Consider the following 22924-nt stretch of genomic DNA (forward strand, 5'->3'; position numbering starts at 1 on the left):
GACAGCGTTTTCAACAGCTGCAATACCCATGTCTGGAGTGAGGGCAATCCCGACACCACCCACATCAGGGCCACCAGCAACAATTCTGTCAGTGTATGGGTGGGCACTGTCCAGGGTCACCTAATAGACTCTTGTTTGCTGCCTCTCTGACTGGTCATTGTTCCCTGGTGTTCCTCCGAGATATGTTGACACAGTTCTTGGATACTCTATCCCTTGTCCATGAAAGCATGTGGTTTCAACACAACAGTGCATCAGCCCACTTTGATATCAATGTCCACTAGCACTTGAACAACATGTATTCTCAACGTTATATTGGAAAGGGAGGTCCTGTCCCACGACCAGAGCAATTGCCAGATCTCACACCTCTGGACTTTTTCTTCTGGGGTTATGTAAAGATGTTAGTTTACAGCCTCGGTAGACAACAATTAAGACCTGCTAGCTAGGGTCCAAGCAACCTCTCTCCTGATGGTGGTGGGTAGTGTTTAACGTCCCGTCGACAACGGGGTCATTAGAGACGGAGCGTAAGCTCGGGTTAGGGAAGGATTGGGAAGGAAATCGGCCGTGCCCTTTCAAAGGAAACATCCCGGCATGTGCCTGAAATGATTTAGGGAAATCACGGAAAACCTAAATCAGGATGGCTGGAGACGGGATTGAACCGTCGTCCTCCCGAATGCGAGTCCAGTGTGCTAACCACTGCGCCACCTCGCTCGGTCTCTCTCCTGATACAACAGACATCATGGATCTTTGGAACAGTGCAGCAGAACTTCATACGCTGTTACCATGCATGCACAGAGACTGGCAGTTGTCACTTTGAACAATTACTATCAGCTACATTGTTGTTATGCAGTGTACATTGTGTACATCCATAACACTATAAATATGCATTTCTGATCATTGATTCCCTATCTCAATATAATTGGTCATGGATGCACTATCATCTGTTTCAATTTGACTCAAAAGGTTCCAAACACCCTGTATATAGTTTTCATAGTTTATTACCAGCTTTTGGTGGAATGTAATATTTTAAACCATTATGCGACAGACTTTGTTCTTCATTATTTAAACCAATATTACTCAAATTATATACCCTATTCACAAAAACATGGCTGGCTGCAGTGTTATTTCCAACAAAGTGCTTGGTCAGCTCTGAAATTTGCTTTTCATGCCTATGAGAAATACATTGCTATTCATAAGGCACTTAGCTTTGAAAACATAGCACACTGGAATACATGCAATTGTTCTTAGAAATGTTTCTACATGGAGAAATTCTCTCCTGTACATGTCTCTTAATCTATATGCATTTTTTATTTCACTTCTTACCAATGCACCTTCACAGTGTTTAATCTTGGATACTGTCGTGGAGCTCTTGAAGGTTTTTAATCTTGCACATTTTGGAGTAAATCCATGGGATAAACATGTTTTATTGAAGTATATTCTTCTACTGTTGTTCACGATACCTTGTTTTAACTTGTATAATTCATTGACATCTGAGGGCCCGAATAGGCACAGTATAAGCTATAACTTGCATAAAAGCACTGTGAGATATCTTGACCACAATTTTTATTCCAGTATGTCTCATGGAGACATACAATTTTATTATTCCAATATGCCTCAATGAGGCAAATTATGGTCAAGACATCTCAAACTGTTACAACACACACACACACACACACACACACACACACACACACACACACACACACACACACACACCCACCCCAATCAATATAATTTCAGAATCAATCCTTAATATTTCTCTGTAGAAAGTGCTATATAAGTAAACAACAGAAACATCAAGACGCTGTAATAATAGAAAAAGCCAAAGGGGACATCCACGAAACTTAATTCATGCCAAAAAAGTTCTGCATTTTCTACAAACTAATTTGTATCAGTCTGTCACCACTACAAATATTATGCAGTTTAGACATATTCATTAATATCTGTTTGAATACAAAATTATGAAAGTGCTGTAGACATTTAACTACCAAAACACCCAGACAAAATCACCATCAGAATGAAGGGTATTGTCAGGATTTCCCCAGGGATGTGTGATAGGGCCGCTGTTATTTTCTGTACACATCAATGATCTGACAAACAGGGTAAGCAGCAGACTTCAGCTGTTTGTTAATGATGTTGTGGTGTATTGGGAGGTATCGTCACTGAATGACTGTTGAAGGATACAAAATTTTTAGTTGGTGTGATGAATGGCAGCTAGATCTAAATATAGAAAAATGTAAGTTAATGTAGATAAGTAGTGAAAACAAATCCATAATGATCAAATACACTGTTAGTAGATGCATTGATTAAATATCTTGGCATAGTGTTGCAAAGCAATATGAAATGGAATGACAATGTAAGGACTGTAGTAGAGAGAGCAAATGGTATGCTTCAGTTTATTGGGAGAATTTCAGGAAACTGTTGCTCATCTGTAAAGGAGACCTCATATAGCGCACCAGTGTGACCCATTGTTGAGTACCATTCAAGTGTTTGGGATCTGCACCATATCAGATTAAAAGGAGACATTGAAGCAATACAGGGGCATGCCGCTAGATTTGTTAACAGTAGGTTTGAACGATATGCAAGTATTATGGAGATGCTTCGGAAACTCAAATGGGGACTGCTGGAGGGAAGGCAACATTCACTTCGAGGAGCACTATTGAGGAAATTTAAAGTGAGGCTGACTACAGAACAATTCTACTGCTGCCAATGTATGTTTCATGTGTGGACCATGGGGATAAGATAAGGCATATAAACAGTCCTTTTTACCTTGCTGTATTTGTGAGTGGAAAAGAAAAGGAAAGGACTTGCAGTGGTACAGGGTGCCCTCCGCCACACACCATATTGTGGCTTGCGGAGTATGTATGTAGATCATCTCAAAATGTTAACATGCAGCCAAATTGCTATTTCAAAAAGATGTTCACATATTGGAATTCTTATTTTTAAGCTAACAGCTCATTATTGGCTGCCACCAACTTGACAAGCACAATCATTACCAACATCTATTTTATGCCATGAACAAGAGCAATGCATAGACAGTCCATAGTACAGTTCAGCAGAATATTCTTTGAGTTTTGGCAGAGGCATGATTATTTATTAATGACTCTGGGAAAGCTTGAAAAGTCACAACTCTGTGTTTGTCTGGAAAAGATAACCATTCACAGTTAACAAATGGAGATACTAAAATAGTACATCAAGACACTTGACCTGCACGGTGCAAGTTACAGGCAGAAGTGGTGATATGAGTACGACTCAGAGTGGCGCATTAGCAAAACAGAGGTGCACAGCCCCGTTTAAATAGGTGCCATTTTTCTAACGAGGGGGATTCAAGAGTGGCAGCTCTCCTGGACGGTGGGGCGTGTCACACTACTGGCTACATTCAGCAGCAGATGGGGCGCCAGCGTTCCAGTCCACAGCGAGTTGTTTGTTCGACACTCTGAGGCCAATGCGGGGTCTGTAGCCAGCCAGCTGCGGGCCACTCGACAGCTCGCTATCGCGGGCAATCTTGTTGCCTCCCAACACACACCAGAGGCACCCCAAGGTGAAAGCCACTGAGTCAGCTGCTGGCGCATCCTGACATCATCAAAACAACACCACTGTAAATGGCCGGAACGCTGCAGTACGTTGCATGGGTCACTGAGGTAGCCCTTCCACACCAAGCTGTTTTGCAGACAGCAAAGTGGCACCCTCAGCATTGCGGGACCCTGTGACGCAGACAGAGAGAAATGCGGCACTGTAGTTGGGAATAATAAAACACTTGAAGATCACAGCTGAGTTTGAATAAGGCACATCCTGACAGTTTCCATCCATGTCCAACATTCCTCCACCGCATGCCAATATCTACATTTGGCAGTGATGGTTACATTCGGTGTCAGAATAGCGGGCGTCATCTGTACAGTGAGACGTTTGAGCCCACCGCCTGCATTACAGTCACAAAATGTGGCGAGTGTTGACCAATTTTTCTTTTTGAGTGTTGGACGATTTTTTTTTTTTTTTAATTTGTGTTGTCAGAGTAAGTGTTAGTGTGTTTGGAGCAGTAAAATTTTTTTTCTTTCGTGGTGTTTAGTTACTTTTGTATTGGGTTAAGTATGATCTTTTATTTATCTCCTCCTAAAACGTAAGATGAGATACTGAGCTGTAGGAAGTCAGTTTATTTTTTGAGTGTTTTGTTTTTGTGGGAGTTTATAGGTTGAAATGGGACTAACTGGGAACAAAAGCAACACAATGGCAGAGTCAAGGACGCAAGGCGTGTCAGAACCAGAACGGAATTTGTTGGAAAAGTTAGCACAATTAATAGCGGACAATACACAGTTGAGAAATGAATTAACATCTAGGAGTGAGCGGGAAACTGCATCTAATCAGTCGTTGTAGCCTAGGGTGCCACAGCAGGAGATTGATCCAGCTGCTGCGAGTTTGATTATTCCCTTTTCTGGCAAGGCATTTGAGCATGTGCATTCGTTTGTGGAGGACTTGGGAACTTCAGCTGTAATGAATGGTTGATCTGATGAACAGTTGTTACATGTAGCCAAGATTAGATTAACAGGTGAAGGGAAGACATATGTAAGTTGTCCTCGGCCTTAAGAAAGGTGGGACAGTTTAAGCAGTTGAATGAGGGGCGTTTACAGAGGTACAAGAAAGAGAATAGCGCTCGGTACTTTAGGGAGAGGTTGAGTACAATGACGAAGAGACAGAGGGAGAGAAATTTGCGGACAGACTAAGAGAAAGTAATGAGTATACTTAAGAGTTGGGTAAGAGCGATGAAGCAAATGGTGTTCTGTTGCAGGAGGCCGGGCAAGAGGCACTTGATGTATTTTTGAGGGGGTTACCGGCGCATATGGCACGGAAAGTGCATGAAAGGACTCCGAAAGATTTGTATTCGGCCATTCAGCTGGCAATCCAATGTGAGGAAATAGACATGACAATGGGGGTACGTGATAGACAAGCAGTGTTTACAGCGGGTATAAAATGATATGAGTGTGGTCGTAAGGACATGTGCAGAGGCAATTTACCCAGTCATCGAGGAATAGAGGAAGGAGTGGAAATCAGCAGCATGGAGGATGAAGAAGTGGAGTTAGTAGAGATGGACAATCGTTGAACGGCAGAGGGGGCTCAAGACCCTCCTCAACATCTACATTTGGCAGTGACGGATACATTGGCCAGAATTTGGAAACAGTGTGCAACATAACTCATCTGACCAAATTACTTTTCTCCATTGCTCCAGTGTCAAGGTTTTATGACTTCAGCACCACATTTTCTTGTTAAAGGAACTTTCATCACTGATGAGTGGTTCTGAAATTCCACCTTGCCCCTCAATTCCTTGCTCATAAAGGTCACGTTGTTTTGGTGCTGACAGGGTTCGTGAGTGCCATGTTCATTTCTGCAGTGACTTTTGCAGCTGTCATCCTTTTATTTTTCTTCACAATCCCCTTCAATAACAGTCTGTCCTCTCAGTCACACACACTTCTGTCCATGATGTGATATAGTGAATGACCTTTTGTGCTTTCCCTGCATGCGGTATAACTCTTTGCTATGGTGTCTCTAGAAACATCACACACTTTGGCTTCCTTGGTGATGGAAGCACCCACCATATGAGCACCAATAATTTGCCCATCTTCGAATTCACTTAGCTCTAACATAATGCACACACAACTACGCAAAACACTGTTCTGACCATGACGGCCACTTCTGATGTAGTGAGGCCAGGCACAGGTGCCTTTTTTGGTCAAATACAACAGCACAACCTGTAGGCTCGGCTAGCATCTGAATTTATGTTGAAGCACGCATTTCTCATGGGGTTTCCACATTTTTGCCCAACCCCTGCATATTGCACTTAGGCACTTCTTATGTTGGTATAGTATATCAACTGACATTAAAAACTGAATCTCATGAGGAGTAACAGGTAACAGAATGAACTGTGGCCTAGTAGCCTAGCCCAAGGTCTACTCTAGGTGGAAATTATCTATTGGTTGAGTGTCAGGATATGAAATGTAGGTTTAGGTGATAAAATAATGTGTAGTTTAACTGAGGTCTACGTACCTGTGATGCGTCGCACACTCCAGTAATACCTGTATTAGGCATGGCATAGAAATGTCTTACAGTTGTGGATCCAAGGGGTGTCACAGTGGTCATATCCAACCACACAAAAGAAAATAATGTATGGAAAGTTGTAGTTGAGAATTATGAATTATTTAGGAATAAAGGAGATGGCTCACTGAAAGGCAGAGGTGCTGCATTGTCGACAGCTACACAAACAAAAGGTACAGAGCTTGGCTCGTTTACGGAACAAACTTCCTTTTTCAAGCTTTTTCGAAAAACATGTAATTTCTGAGTGCTTCACTCCCTATTTGTTCTTGAATGATGAAAACTTTACACACATGACAATCGCACACATTTAAGGATCCCAAAACGGATGCACATACAATCAGTATTGGTTGGCCATAAGGAGATCAATGCAAGAGCTTCAACAGAGTATGAATGTTTTCGACAGGTACCTGAGCATATGCGGTGGAGAAGATAAGAGTTAAGAAGGAAGATTTGGCCGTGCACTTCATCAACTCTGCAGCAAAATTATACTAGCTGCAATATAACCAAATATTGTTTTCAATAAAAGCATAGTGTTTAATCATTTATTATGTGTTTGTTTACTCCAAAAATACACATACTTCAAGGTAAGAAGGTGTACAGTGGACAGTCCTTTGTAAAGTTTTACTGAACATTCCACAGGTTTGAAGGAGACAGTAATATATGCTTTAAAAAAATATGTAAAACACAGGCCGAGGGTGGTTATATTTTTGTTAGTGTACTTCACTATCAGGGTTTGGCAGGCTGCCATCCTTGCAAGAAACCTTTCATCAGTTCAGAAAATAGGAAGGATAGAATTGCCTTTGCTAAAGAACACTGCTAGTGGACAGAAAAAAATTGGTTGAAGGTGCAGATTTAATTCGGCTTCCTCCAACAGCATTCTTCAGTCTGTGTTCATGAACTTCTTTGATAATGGTTTTGTTGTTGCCAAGTCAAGGTACAAATTTAAAACTAATGAAGTATATGTGGGAGATACTGTGTGATCTGTTAAGCAGAAGAGAGTACCAAAATAAACCAAATTTCTATTAAATTCTGCAGTCTGAGCAGGACAAGATTCTTCAAGGACACAATATTACACCCAACTGAGTTTATGCCTGCAAGATAAGCAGTTATAATAGCAGCAGAGGCTTATGCAATGAAATATTAACATTACTTGGCACAGAAAGATGTACTTTTCTTTTCCTTTCACTGTATTAAACATTTGATTTTTTTGTCAAAACATATAGAGCTCTGAAGTTCTGAACTGAATTTCCTAATAATAAGTACTGTTATTAGAATAATTATTTTATTGTGGAAGTGTGATATGTTTATTTTAAGTATATGCAATAAATTAAACAATACTTCCAACAAAACACTGTCAAAAAACGTTTGAGCACCAATACACCATTTATGGTGCTCTCAGCCTCAGCAAGCAGTAGTTGTAGTCATTGCCAGATACTTTGCACACTCAGCTTTTCTTTGCTTTGCAGTGAGCTACTCTTTCTTTTCTTACTTTGAAGTAAGGGAAGTGGCTCCTCTAAGTTGATTATGGTCTTTGGTTATGAACACCACAACCTCTAAATGAAGGGCTGTGGGGAAAAAAGAGAGAGAGAGAGAGAGAGAGAGAGAGAGAGAGAGAGAGAGAGAGAGAGAGAGCCAAGCAGGATGAGGTGAGGAAGCAGCAAAACTGTGCTCCATTACTTCAACTGGAAGCCCTTCAAACAATAACAGTTAATGCAACAGATACGTATGGTCTGTCTGTGGTAAGTTGGTGATTGGCGCGGTGGCTGTCAGGAACGGCTATGTCCTCACATGATGGCTGCCGAGTGGAGAGGAGCAGAGAGGGGAATGCAGCGTCAGCTGCTTGCAGCAGTGCTGACATCGTTACCTGTGTTTTACACTTAGCATGAAATTGCAAGCAGCACTCAAGGAATTATTGCCCACTTAAGTGACCATCCTTACTCAACCGAATAGTAGCGGCTTCGGTCAAGAATACCATCATAACGACCGGGAGAGTGGTGTGCTGACCCAATGCCCCCTCCTATCTGCATCCTCCTCTGAGGATGACATGGCAGTCGGTTGGTCCCAGTAGGCCACTCGTGGCCTGACGACGGAGTGCTAAGTGACCATCCCTCATTTGTTGACATATTCATGCTCAAGAGTTTTACCTATAATTTACGTACAAAAACAATAAAAAATTAATGTAGATGAATGTACGACTTACAAAACTATGAACTGAAAGTAAAATAAATGACGCTTGGAATCTGTTTGCACATTGCATTTATTAAATGCAGACAGCAGTAATGTTTCCAAAGTGTCATTAATTGTACCTGAAAGACCTGCCAAGATGATGTTTATTAAAGATCACTGTCACTTATGTTTGTTTCAAGATGATCATTAGCATCATTGCTCGAGGGCGCATGGTATTGATGGTAACTTCATCAATTGCCATCTCCATTATTCCATACACTTGCACCAGCTGGTGCACTTTCTTCACAGTAACCTTGCCAGTCCTGTGCAGTAACTGAAACGAAAGCAGCATAAAGAATATTCTGCAATCTTTTCTTCAACATGTCAACAGTGATGATGCTCTCCCTGAAATTGTGTTTTATTTTAGCCTATGCCAATTCTACTGGATTTAGATTGCAGTTTTATGGCAGTAAATGCACTATTTTGTGGGCTCTGCTCTCAACAATTTTATCCACAATATGAACTTTCACAGCTGGCTTGTTTCCCTTTATTGTAGATCACAATTCAGCCTCTCTCGTTGAGTTGTTGCAGTTTATTTGCCTATCTTGCAACCACTCTAACACTGTAATAGTGAAATCATATTTATTAAGCATTCTGTCAAACTTCCTGCTGTGGTATGGCACATTATCCATACAATCACAGAAATGGGTGGAATATTACAAACAACCACATCTGCATCTCCCTCCCCCTGCCCCTCTTATCTACGTCTGCTAGTTTTGTCAAATTCAAGAAGTTACCAAGTTAGTGGAAATGGTTTCTTGTATGAAATTTCCTGGAAAATAAAAATTGTGTCCCAGATCGGATTCCCAGGTTCAAGTCTCAGCCTGGAGCACAGTTTTAAATTGTGAGGAAGTTTGAAAGCAGCACACACTCCGCTGTGTGATGAAAATTCTTTCTAGTTTCTTGCATCTTGGTGCAAGTACTTCTCGAATTTGTCTTCTCATAGAAGTTCTTCTCAAACTTACAGAAGTTGTGTGTTCCGTACTGGTGCTAAAGTATCATTGTCAAAAAGGAGAATGGCACAAAGACAGGTGGGCCAAAACAAATGTACCATTGAAACCCCTGAACACACACAATTGTCACCATCAGCCAAGGAACTACGCAACAAGCCATCAGTCAATTTATTTCACCAGAAAACAAAAAGGAATTTTTTAATGGTACTGTAAACATTAATGAATTACATTTTTGATAAAAAGTAGTGGGTACTAATCACAAAAATGAAAGAGTAATTAAAAGACAGTCTCTTGGTGAGATATCACACCCCATTTTTGTTTCCTGTTATCAAATACTTGAATATACAATAGACAAGAGATGTTCGAAATTTACATACGACATCATCAAGGTTTTTAATCAAAGTGAAGTTTTCTGATTTTAGTTAACTGAATAGTGTTTCTTGGTAACATCAATATGTACTCCTAATATTTTTCTGGTTTTTTTTATTATTTTTTGTGTTTACTCGCTATTTTTATTCACTAACAATAATGCATCAACAGTGGCAACTACTCTGGTTCTTAAGAATAACTGCACTTCTTTAACAAGTACTTTTGGCGAGTTACTGAAAAACTTGTTCCAGTGACTTGAAGTAGTAAGCCAAGTAAGTTTTTGTTCTTATTTAAAAGATCTCAGCAAGGACTTGCAGAAGTTACTTGCTAGTGGAAGCAAGCATTTTGTAATACTTTGCATCTAGGGGAAGGTTGATGTTGGCAGCTGTCATAGACAAATGAACATCTTTCAAGCAGTGCTGATTTTCTCCGCTTCTGACAGCAATCATGGCCAAACAGTACTGGGAGTGCGTCAATTAAAACAAGGGTTTTAATTTCATTGACGTTATAGAAGTGATAAGAACAAGTGGTGGACTGCTTGGGAGTGTTTGGTTATAGCTGACATCATAGCATCTTGTGAATAGTCTGTCACCATGTGTCCTGACCCAAGGGATCATTTTGTTCTAAGGAGCCTGAATGATGAAGTGTCATGTAAGTTACTGCTACTCAGCATTGCAAATGTGGCAGGGACACAGTAAGCACATATAGATACACACAACACATCTTCTGGAGGTAATCTGGCACTAGATAGTCAGTTTCAACGTATCTGCACATGAAGTACCCCAAACAATTCACAGTCTGTGAGACAAGTGATTGTCATTGATAGTTCAAGCGGGCAGACAGTAATGTTGCCAAATTTGGTTATGGCACTTTGCGCCTGGTCGCTACTACATGCATACTCTAACAGAAAAAAAAAAAAACAAAAAAACAAAAGTGTGACGAACATGCAAGTCATATCTGTACGTGTGAATTCGTTTACAGTTGCTACTTGGTAATATATGAACTCAAAACATTGAAAAGGGTTATTTAGTACCTCATATGCTGAAATATCAAAGTTATTTGTTAAACTTCACAATAGAAATGAAAAATATTTTTGCAAATTATGGAATATTCCTGATTTTTGTTTCTGTTGTTAAATTTAGCATCATTAATTAATTCTACAATGAGTGACAGAATAATTTATCAGTATGTTACTGTCATCTTTTTTGTTGCCAAAGATATCTAATCGTGAACAATGGAATGATATGGGGCATTATCCATAATGATCATTGATGGACTTGTCAGACTTGTCGTAAGTGGTGTCTTGTTTTTAAAACTTACACCGTTCATCTCTTACTGGTAATTACCTGTCTTTTTTAATGAAGTATTAACAAGCAGTTTGTCAAAAACTGACTGATGTACCTAGATGTAAAACAGTAATTCTTCGTCCCTTTTTGAGCAGCACCTCCATGGTCCTATTGGGCATTCCATCACTCCAGCCTCTGTGTAATTAATGCCTAGCATTAAACTAAGTTTCATCTATGCACACTATATTTTCGAATTTCACACCCACGATCCTGGGCAGAAATCTGCACTGCCATGCAATTACATATGTCCTTTCCATTAATACTTTGCATCCATTAAACACTGAATAGTTTATGCTTATGTCTTTCAGCACTGCATGCAATACAAATTTGTTTTCTTTAAAAAGATTGTCTTTCTGAATTAACAAGTAATCTAGATAGAATGGGATGTTCCCTTCTCTTACGATAGCTATATATGTGATGATAAATAGTGTCTTTCTTGAAACTGTATAAAGTTATCACTTGCTTCTTTCTCGGCCGCTTCTTTCTGGCATGTGCAGCCTTGTTGTGTCACCCTACCACAATCTATACTGTATTGTTCTTTCCCTATCATTACAGCAGTGTTCTTGATTATTTTCAATGCTTTTTCTGTCCTCTTAACAACCTGAGGAACAGGAAATAAGGTCTCACCTATTTCCTTTTCTTTCTCAAAGTAGTCCCTCACTGAACACACTGACTTGTGGGCCTGGCTGTGCACTACACAATTCTTTCTCTGTTTCGCTTCATGTGTTGGGCTGACACTATGCATCCCACTGATCACCGTTTAAAATGAAACGGAGGAAAATAAAGACTGGAAACAACAAAAAGGAGAAACTATGAACTGAACTGTTTAGACAAACGGCAAAATGACAGCACCTGTTGTACACGAGATACTTACTGGTATGTTTCAGAGACGTGTGGCAGTATTGCAGAGCAGCAACATGGCTCATGCTACTTGCTGCAGTGTAGTGTCTTGTTGGCTGGCTACCTGCAGATGCTACTGAGCTGTCAGTACCTAAGACTCTATATATTATCGATTTCAGTCATAAGTGATACATAGATTTCTTTTTAATCTTAAACTATTTTTGTGTTAGTTATCTCTGAATTATGGAATTTTAGTGCATACCTTGTGCAGAAAAGCAAGGACTTTTGAAGTGATACTTTCCTGCTTTAAAGATACTTATACGCAAACCTGCTAAAATTGCACTTCTTTATAGTCAACATTTTTAAAGCCTGTTAAATCCAGTCGCCCAGACCACGGTGTTTGACAGTCAGCCATTAATGCAACCAACTAGACGAGCAGACAAGACTTCATGAAAAGTAAACAAAAGTAGTATAATAAATGAGAAAAGAACATGCGACAGCTGTGGATGGGCGAGTGTGTGTCCTATATATATGTTTGTAGATGCTTTTCCTCATCTTTTATATGTAGTTTCTATTATGCCATTTATTTATTATTTATTTATTCATTTGTCCTGTTCAAATGTGAGAACCGACAGAGGTACTCAACGTACCCTCCGCCACACACCGTCAGGTGGCTTGCAGAGTATGGATGTAGATGTAGAACTCCTTAGGGACCAAACTACTAAGGTCATCGGTCCCTAGACCTACACACTAAAAGTAACTTATGCTATGAAAAAACACACACACACACACACACACACACACACACACACACACACACACACACGTACGTCTGAGGGAGGACTCGAACCTCCAGTGGGAGGGGCTGCGCAATCCGTGACATGGCTCCTCAGACCACACGGCCACTCGGCACAGCAGTTGGTCCTGTGATTCTAGGACTGTACAGTGTACAAAATATATTGGATCATTCATTAATTACGATACACATTCCTTGATTTTTTTTTTCTTTTTCTCAGACATCATTTTAACAAAAGATAAAATTATACAATATTTTCTTACGCCACACATTTTATAAAAACAGTCTTAATCAGTGAGGCAGTTTTGTTTTTCTAGGTATTCCCTTACTGTATAGAAGCAGTGCTCGACCAAGTAATCCTTTACAGTTAATTTGAACTTGTTTAAGTCAGTTATTATTTTTGTGGATTTGGGTAGTGCACTGTACAGTTTGATGCCAGGGTGGAATATGTATTTCTGTAATAGCACTGTGTTTGTCTGTTGTACATGCACATCATTTATTTGTCTTGTGTGGTAGCTATGTACAGAGTCATTACGGGCGATTCTTGGACTGCCACTGTTTAGTTTTTCTTTTATAATAATTACATTTTCAAGTATATAAATACATGGAAGTGGTAGTATTTTATTTTTCCTAAATAGTGGCTTGCATGATGGTCTTTGGCCTAACCCTTCCATTAATCTAATAACCTTTTTCTGCAATGTAAGTGATTTCTGACTAGCTCCACAATTTCTCCAAAACACTACACCATATTTCAATATTGAATGAACATAAGCAAAATACATGGTCCTGAGATTATCATGTGATATACAGTTTCTTATTACTCTCATTACAAAACATGTTTTGATCAGTTTTTTGTTCACATAATCCGTAAGTGGAACCCATTTAGTGTTTTATTGAATCTATATACCAATAAATTTTGTACTCCTTGTTTTTTCAATTTTTTGTCCACTTATTTATACAGGAGGATTAGCTGGTTTCCTGTTCTGGGTGGTGAAAATATCCATTGAACAGTTTTTTCCAGATTTATAATCAAACTGTTTGCTTCATCTTCTCTGTGACTGTCTTAATGTCATTTTTAAAGTTTTCTTTGCTACTTCCTGTAATTAAGATGCTGGTGTCATCTGAAAATTGATATAGCTTACTGTTTTTACTGTTTATATGTAAATCATTTACATATAGTAAAAACAGAATTGGACCCAATATGGAACCTTAGGGAACTCCATGTTTGACCACTAATAAATCTGACTGATGAGTTCTGACTGTCCCATTTACTTTGTGTGTTATCTCTATGAGCTGTTTTCTTTCATGGAGGTATGATTTAATCCAGTTCTGTGCTGCTCCCCTAATACCCCAGTTCTGAATCTTACCTAGTAATTTATTGTGACTGATGGTATGAAACACTTTTGACAAATCTAGGAATATACTTGAGAAATGTTCCTGCCTATCTATGGCCTGTAGAGTTTCTGTTGTGACAGTGCCACGAGATTTAAAAGTGCCGCTACGTCAGTACACGAACACGGCGATAGAGGCGCTCCGCAGCTCGGCTGAGCGCGGAAGCGCCACCTGGCTATGAACGGCACCGGCCGCATGTCACGGCACGGCAGTTGAGTGACAGCTACGGAGTTGGTAGCATGAAACCCACTTTTGGCGACGAGGTCGGATATTTTTTTTCCAGCGTTGGTGTATTGCGCGTTCGTGTCTTGGCAGACATGGAACAGCTTCTGCAAGCACTCATTGAACAACAAACCCAGCTGACGGCTGCTATTCAGGCGTTGTCGACGTCGCTTACTCATCGTCTGTCGTCCTCTTCTCCGCCTCCGTTCCCTCCTTACGACGAGGCCGCTGAAGACTGGGAGGATTATGAGAAGCGTTTGCAGCAACACTTCTTGGCTTTCGGCGTTGTCGACGCTCCGATGTGTAAGTCGTTATTTCTATCTTGGATTTCCCCACGGATCTATCAGCTGCTATCTCAGTTAGCACCTCTGCGGGAACCTGCCTCTCTGTCATTCCAGGAAATGTGTGACTTATTGTCTAACTATTACCGAAAAAACACCCACGTCGTTGCCGCCCGCATGGCGTTCTACCGGTGTCGTAAACAGCCCCATCAATCTTACCGGGCTTGGGCGGCGGAACTACACGGTCTGAGTAGGAAATATCAGTTTGTCACGGACACTCATCATGAGTCTTATGCTGAGTCAATGGTTAGGGATGCTATTCTACGGCTTGCTCCTGATAAAGATGTTCGGCAACGTGCCCTACAACTGCCAAACCCGTCGTTGTCGAAAGTTCTAAGCATCGCTCAATCTTTTGAAGTGTCTCACGCTGCTGGCGCGCAAATAGACGCGTGGTGTGATGTGGGCACTGTACAGTCAACTTTCAACACGGACAATTTGCCTTTTCCCAGGAGAACGATGATGTGGCGGCGGTTCACTCGCGTAAACAACGTCGCGTTGGGCCGCAACGCTCGCAGCGAAAACAGCAACCACAGAAACAGGTTCGTTCCGCCCTTCCTTCTTGTCCACGTTGTTTCGTACAGCATGACAGGGCCGCGTGTCCAAAACGTTGGGCCACGTGTAATTCATGTAGGAAAAAAGGCCACATTGCTTCTGTGTGTCAGTCCCCTCACGTTCCTGTCGACGAGGACGAGGCATCGGACATGGATTTTAACTGTGTGCTTTCTCAAACAAATAAGTTGTTTGTTACTGTTTGTGTTCTGGATAAAGACATTCGCATGCAAGTGGACACTGGCTCTGCAGTAACTCTTATATTAATTCTCGCACGTATTTGGAGTTGGGCTCCCCTCCCTTGTCTCCAGTTACGCGAAATCTGAGAACTTATAATAAACAGAAAATTCCTATCGTTGGCCAGTTTGATGCTTCCACTGCATACAAGTCTGTTGTTCGGCCCCTCACGTTTTACGTGGTGGATCATGCGGGCACTGAAAATCTGTTCGGTTATGATGCTTTCCAGTTGTTTGGGTTCTCCATTGATGATGATGTGCACCTCATCTCTGAGGATATTCCGTATCAACAGCTGGATGGATTGTGTTCTGAATTCTTGTCCATGTTCTCTGCTGGTCTGGGTCGTGCCAAGGATTTTGAAGCCCACATTACTCTTAAACCTACAGCTCGCCCTAAGTTTTTCCGGGCACGCCCTATTCCGATGGCGTTGCAGGCACCTGTCAAGGCTGAGATAGACAGGTTAACAGCTTCAGGGATTCTCCTTCCTGTTACCTCCAGCGAATGGGCATCGCCAATCGTGGTGGTTTCTAAACCCAACGGGAGTCTGCGATTGTGTGGCGATTTTAAAGCCACTGTCAACGCTCAGAGTCTCATTGACACTTATCCTCTTCCCCGTCCTGAGGAGTTATTTACCAAGCTCGCTGGGGGCCAGTTCTTTTCCAAACTTGACTTATCGGAGGCGTACCATCAGTTGCTGTTGGATGCGTCTTCCAAGGAATTTCTCGTCATCAACACTCCTTGTGGGTTGTATCAGTACCAGCGGTTACCATTTGGTGTCGCTAGCGCGCCAGCCATTTTTCAGCGGTTTTTGGAACAGCTCACGGCTTCCGTTCCTGGCTGCATCAACTACCTGGATGACATTGTTGTTACGGGGGCCTCCACTGAGGAGCACCTTCGCAATTTGCGTTCATTATTTCGGGTTCTGCATTCGGCTGGGTTGAAGTGCAATCTGGACAAGTCACAGTTCTTCCAACCCTCCATTGTGTATCTTGGTTTCCACTTGTCCCGTGAAGGTATACGTCCTCTACGTCAGCATGTTGCGGCCATCACCACTCTCCCCCGGCCGTCTACGGTCAAAGAACTTCAGGCGTTTCTAGGCAAGATTGCTTATTATCACAAATTCATTCCATCCGCGGCGGCGGTGGCTCATCCTCTGCATCAGCTGTTACGCAAAAACGTTCCTTTCTGTTGGTCCGACGAGTGTGAGCAGGCTTTTGTTTGCCTGAATGCTCATTTGCAGTCGGCGCCTTGTCTTGCCACCTTCCGTCTGGGTCAGCACTTGGTTCTGGCGACTGACGCGTCACAGTATGGCCTAGGGGCTGTTCTCGCCCATCGGTATGAGGATGGGTCGGAACGACCCATCGCCTATGCTTCAAAGACCCTCAACGATGCCCAACGGCGTTACTCTCAAATCGAAAAGGAGGCGCTCGCTATCATTTATGCTCTAAAAAAGTTCAGCATTTTTTTGTATGGTTCTAAGTTTCACCTCATCACCGACCACAAGCCGCTGGTCTCTTTGTTCAGCCCTTCGGCGTCGCTTCTGGATAAGGCGGCTCACCGCCTGCAACGTTGGGCCTTATACTTGTCTCGTTTTCACTATGAGATTCACTATCGCCCCACGGCCCAGCACGCCAACGCTGACGCGTTGTCGCGTTTGCCGATGGGCCCCGACCCGGTTTTCGATCGAGATGAACTACTCTGTTTCCACATTGATGAGGAAGAATGTCGTGCGGTCGAGGGTTTTCCGCTTACAGGTCCGCAGGTCGCATCGGCTACTGCGAGGGACCCGGTCCTGCGTCAGGTGATCGGTTTTGTTCAACGGGGTTGGCCGGACAGGACCAAGGGCCGGGCATCGGATCCCCTTCGCAACTACCCTGCCTTGCGCATTCATCTGTCTGTTCGTGAGGGTGTTGTTCTTCTGGCCACGGATGGCGCATCTCCACGGGTCGTGGTACTAGCTTCTCTTCGCAAAGATGTTCTCAAACTATTGCATGAAGGCCATTGGGCGATTTCTCGGACTAAGTCCCTGGCCCGCAGGCATGTTTATTGGCCCGGTATCGATTCGGACATCTCCCACATGGTCGCTGCGTGTGGTCAGTGTGCTCAACAACTGCCTGCACCCCGTACAATGCCCTCTCCGTGGCCTGATCCGGCGCAGCCATGGGAACGGGTGCACGCTGATTTTGCCGGCTCCTTCCTCGGCACTTATTGGCTACTGTTGATTGACGCCTTCTCGAAATTTCCGTTTGTGGTTCGATGTCAGTCGCCCACCACTGCGGCGACGACGCTGGCTTTGTCCAAAATTTTTGCGCTAGAAGGTCTTCCCTCCATGATTGTCACGGACAACGGCCCTCAGTTCTCTTCGCAGGCCTTCCGTGATTTTTGTACTGGACAAGGGATTCATCATGTTACAGCACCGCCCTTCCATCCCCAATCGAATGGGGAGGTCGAGCGCCTTGTCCGCACTTTCAAAAGCCAGATGAAAAAATTCCTTACTGATTTTTCTACCAATGACGCTCTGTTGCAATTTCTGAGTTTTTATCGCTTCACGCCTCTGGGTGATCGCAGCCCTGCTGAACTCTTGCATGGCCGCCAACCGCGCACTCTACTGCACCTGCTTCACCCTGTCAGGCCTAGTACTGTGTCCCCTCGTGCGGGAAAATACTCGGTGGGCGCCGACGTGTGGGCACGAGGGTATGGATCTCGCCCTAAATGGATTCCAGGGGTGGTCAAGGCTCTTCGCGGCCGCCGGCTTTGTGAAATACGTACGGACGACGGCACGGTTGTTCGTCATTATGACCAGATGTGCCCACGAGTGGTGGCCACGCCGGTGTAACCGCCCCTTCTTTCGCCTCCACCAGCCCGAGAAGCCAGTCCTGTCGCTGCTGCCGATCTCCCGTGCGTGTCACTGCAGCCAACGTCGCTGCCGCTTCCGAGTACGCCGGAACCAGCCCCAGTCGCGACGCCGCCTTCTCCGGGACCCATCTCGCTGGAGCACACCCCCAGGTCCAAGACACCTATGGATGCTGCTCCGGAGTTTTCACCCATCATCTCGTTCAGGAGGCATGTTCCACACACATGCTTCCGTCCTAGACATTTTCGACCATATTCTCGTGTTTCTCCGCGGGATCTTCTCGGGGTCTCCCAAGAGGCCATGGATGTCTGCGCACTGTCCGTGTCTCCAAGGAAGTGAGTGTGTTTTTTTTTTCAAGGGGCGAAAAGTGTTGTGACAGTGCCACGAGATTTAAAAGTGCTGCTACGTCAGTACACGAACACGGCGATAGAGGCGCTCCGCAGCTCGGCTGAGCGCGGAAGCGCCACCTGGCTATGAACGGCGCCGGCCGCATGTCACGGCACGGCAGTTGAGTGACAGCTACGGAGTTGGTAGCATGAAACCCACTATTGTTTCTACGTTTGTATATCCACGCAAGTTATTAGTGAATTAAAGGTTATAACAGTTTCATACACAAAAGAAATGATTGTTGTTTCAGTAGAGTATTATCTCCTAAAACCATGTTGAGATGCTGTTAGTATATTATATTTATTTACGAAATTTGACCAATCTTTTATAAAAAAGTTTCTCTAGAATTTTAGAAAACACACACAGTAGAGAAACCGGTCTACATTCTGACACCTCTTCCTGGCTTCCTTTTTTGTGTGGTGATTTAACTTTAGCAATTTTTAAACATGTTGGAAAGCTGCCAGTTGAGAAGGGCAGGTTTACAAGATACATCAGTGGTTCAGAAATTACATCTACACATCTTTTTACAACAAAATATAGTATATTATCTATTCCTGATTTTTTTTTATTTTAGAAGCTTGGTTCCTTGCTGTATTTCTTGTGTATTAGCTGGGTTGAGAAATATTGTGTTTTTCCATTATCACAATTCAAACTTTATGAAGAGCAAGATTTGACAGATTTAACCACCACCAGCAAACAGTTCCTTGTAACAAAGTTGATATGCTGCTACCTTAAGTGGATAATTATGGAAGCTGAAATGTGTGGCAGTGTGTCTTTCCTTGAAGTATGTAAAACAGGCTGAGCTCTCTATTAGTACTACACAGAAATTTAAGTTTTTCCTATCAACACTGTGTCAAAATGGGCATTTTTAAGATTATTTCTCAAAAATGGTGACAACAAAATACATTAATGTAGTTATCACTGAATTTTAGCCAACAAACAAAACTTGTCATATATGGGAGCTAGGATGCCGTCACCACTGTTTGCAACAAACGCGCAGACTAATATTAAGTAAACACATTCCATGCATATTTCAATACAAGTTAGGTTCCGAAAAACTGATGTATGGGAAAGTGACTGGATCAAAATGATCCTGGAAATCCTTGGCAGCTTGTACATGTCAAAATGGTCTCACATTCAAACACTTAATACATCAACATAAAATTATCAATATGATGAAACTAATTTTATTTCTCTAGACCACACAAAACATAAGCACCTTAACACACAACATAAGCACCTTAATAAATTATTTACATTATGTAAAATGATTAATACAATGCAGTCAAAAAGAAGACATAATTGTGTCTTTCACAGGAACAAGAAGGAAGATTTATAGTAACAATAGCAGGTGAGAACAACTGCTTTCAACACACTTTGTGCTCCCTCTTATTTCTCCAGTTTCACTGTGACTTTAAATGACAACCAGCATACAGGCAGTAAATAGAACACACATTGCTGTTTCAGTTTCAACACACAATTATGGTAGGTACTATCATATTGACACATTGTCATGTACTAACACTGATGCTACAATGTGTAGATCTCAGTAAAAATTTACATCACAGACTTTGTTTTAGGTTTTCTAGCTAGTTATTCCATGCAGACACTTAATAAAAACCAATATAACGTCTACAATCATGGACTGTGATGAAATTATATCCATATTATAATGGAAAATTTAATACCAAATGAGGAAAGAACACCACTCATCAAAATTAAGAGTCATTGTGCAGCATATTAGGAGCATAAACAAAGTGTTGTTTACTGTGACTCAGTTACAGAACAAGGAATTTGCAATTACGAGGGTGGTATTGCTTGTGAGGGTACGAGGGGAAAACAAGGAGGCGAGATGGGACAAGGGAGGTAGTGAGCAAGTGGGATGGTAGAAGAGAGAGGAAGTACGTCTCTCTCACACACACACACACACACACACACACACACACACACACACACACACACACACACACAACTGCTGCAGTCATCAAAAACTTTTTGATCTGTCTATCTTATTCCTCTAACACAACAAGTTCACCATGTGCCAAATCAAATTAAAAAAGGTTATTAGTCTCATACACAGTAAGCAGGCCATTAAGAATACTTTTAATAATGTTGTCTTCAATTTTCCATAACTATTTTTCAGATTTCTTGAAAAATATTTAGATGCAGAACACAAGATGTTCAGATGGTTCAAATGGCTCTGAGCACTATGCGACTTAACTTCTGAGGTCATCAGTCGCTTAGAACTTGGAACTAATTAAACCTATCTAACCTAAGGACATCACACACATCCATGCCCGAGGCAGGATTTGAACCTGTGACCGTAGCAGCAGCCCGGTTCCAGACTGTAGCGCCTAGAACCGCACGGCCACTCCGGCCGGCACAAGATGTTCAACAGAATTATTTTTTCCCCTGAACTTAAAAATCATGTCATTGTATTTACAATACTAAATGTATTCTGATTTAGAGGGTTGGAGAGTCTTCAATATATGCCTCTGTAAAACACCTAACAGAGACCTTTCACAAAAAATGCCCTGTACCCCTGGAAGAATGTTTGTCTTATATTAGAAATGAGCACCAGACTTGAGTCCGGCCCCCAAACAGTTCAAATTTATTGGGAAAGTTTATATCGGCAGACACTCCATTGCAGAGTAAATGTTTTATTAAGTAGCTATTTTAAATAAAGCAAGAACATACGTAAGTATGTGAAGAGTTTAACACTCAATCATCTGCTTCATAAATGGGTATTCATTTTAACTTTTGCCCCTATTGTACGTAAATGTTGACTATATATTGCTAAATGTCTGAACTGCGGGCCAACAAATTGTGCATTGATTTGAAATGGCCTACATTACATTTGATGAAAAAAACAGACCAAGTTTCTCCATATACCAGAAATATTTTAACAGGAAAGCCAATTCACTACTTATCATAAATATACCTTAAAATGTTGATAGAACTATCAACTGCATTGGACACTAAATAATACTGACTCAACAATCAATTATCCACAAGTTTTTGCTAGTAAAATGTACACAGTTAGTTGTTAGTACAGGCACTGGTGACTCCAGGATGCAGAGATGATTTGCTGCAGCTAGTGAAAGAGTCCTGCTGAGGTGAGCCCTGAGGATTAATGGAGACAGAATTTGAGGATGGCCCTTCACAGTCTCCAACTTCTGCTTCTGGAGACCTCCTGCCTGAATTTATTGGCTTTGGACAACTGGCTAACTCACTGGAGGTAACAACAGCGGTGCTTGGAAATGTACCATCAGAGGTAACTGCTGCAGCAGAAAGAGTTGAACCTGCAGCCTTGATAGCTGTGGCATGCAGAGATGATCCTTCACACCTAACAGCTGTAGTGTGCAAAGAGGACCGATCAGAGCTGATCGCTGTTGCATGTAAAGATGACTTGTCAGTACTGACAGCTGTGGCATGCAATGATAATCCATTTGATATAATGGCTGTGGCATGCAGTGATGACCCATCAGACACAATTGAAGTGGCGCGCATCAGAGAACCGTCAGAAGAAACTGAAGCAGCAGTCAGCGCAGAACCATCAGATGACATAGTGGCGACCTGAACAGATGAGCCAAAAGTGGAGAGTGTGACATGTAGTGCTGACCTGTTGGCAGGGACTGCAGAGGTATCTTTTTGAGCTAGGCAGTTGGTTGCTTGCTGCACAACAGGTGATCCTGCAGCAGTGCACTTTATGAGAGGCAGTCCAGCTGCACTAGAAGTCTGAGACAGTGGCGGCAAGCAGTTGGATGTGCCAGACCTGTTTGTAACACTCTGGCATACTCTGGATTGTACAGTGGTGTTTCGGCGTATTAGAGGTGGACCAGCAGCCGTCGCAGCATCAGGTCGATGTCTGACTGTTGGCCCAGAAGCAGCACGAGCACGCTGAATCACAGGGGTGCCAGTAGCAGCATTTGCCCACTGCACAAGAGGTGAACCAGTAGCAGCATTGGCCCAGTGTGCATATGGATATATGCCTTGTGAAGCTGGGTGGATTGTGATTGGTTGACCAGCAACAAATGACGACCTCTGGGCTGCATTCATTGCACTGGCTTGCAAAGGCGGCCTGTACAGATATGAAAAAAAATTAGTAATTTGCAGTACATTAAATGAAAAACAAAAATAAATTTAAGGCAAAAATGTATGTTTTAACAATCAAACCAAAATACTTAGGTACTGTGTCTGCCACTAGCTTTCATAAATTTGTAAAATATCATTACAATACACATATTATGCGCATCTGTTCACTTATTCATATTATGTTAACACTATGCCATCCGGCAACACCACAGTGGTGTCGTGCACTATATAGCGGT

General features: G+C 42.2%; 1 protein-coding gene across 3 annotated transcripts in view; it reads right to left on the bottom strand.

Moving 5' to 3' along the window:
- Positions 1-22924, bottom strand: part of LOC126183474 (mucin-5AC-like) — a 653654-nt gene that overhangs the window by 562737 nt on the left and 67993 nt on the right. For 2 of the 3 annotated variants that reach the window (XM_049925492.1, XM_049925491.1), the window contains one exon: positions 18997-22674. In XM_049925492.1, the coding sequence (XP_049781449.1) occupies positions 21633-22652 (1020 nt within the window). In that variant the 5' untranslated portion in view covers positions 22653-22674 and the 3' untranslated portion in view covers positions 18997-21632. Of the gene's footprint in view, positions 1-18996; positions 22675-22924 lie in introns of those variants that run through there. The other variant, XR_007536753.1, reaches the window with a different exon arrangement.

This window comes from Schistocerca cancellata, chromosome 4, assembly GCF_023864275.1.
Source record: "Schistocerca cancellata isolate TAMUIC-IGC-003103 chromosome 4, iqSchCanc2.1, whole genome shotgun sequence".
NCBI lineage: Eukaryota > Metazoa > Arthropoda > Insecta > Orthoptera > Acrididae > Schistocerca > Schistocerca cancellata.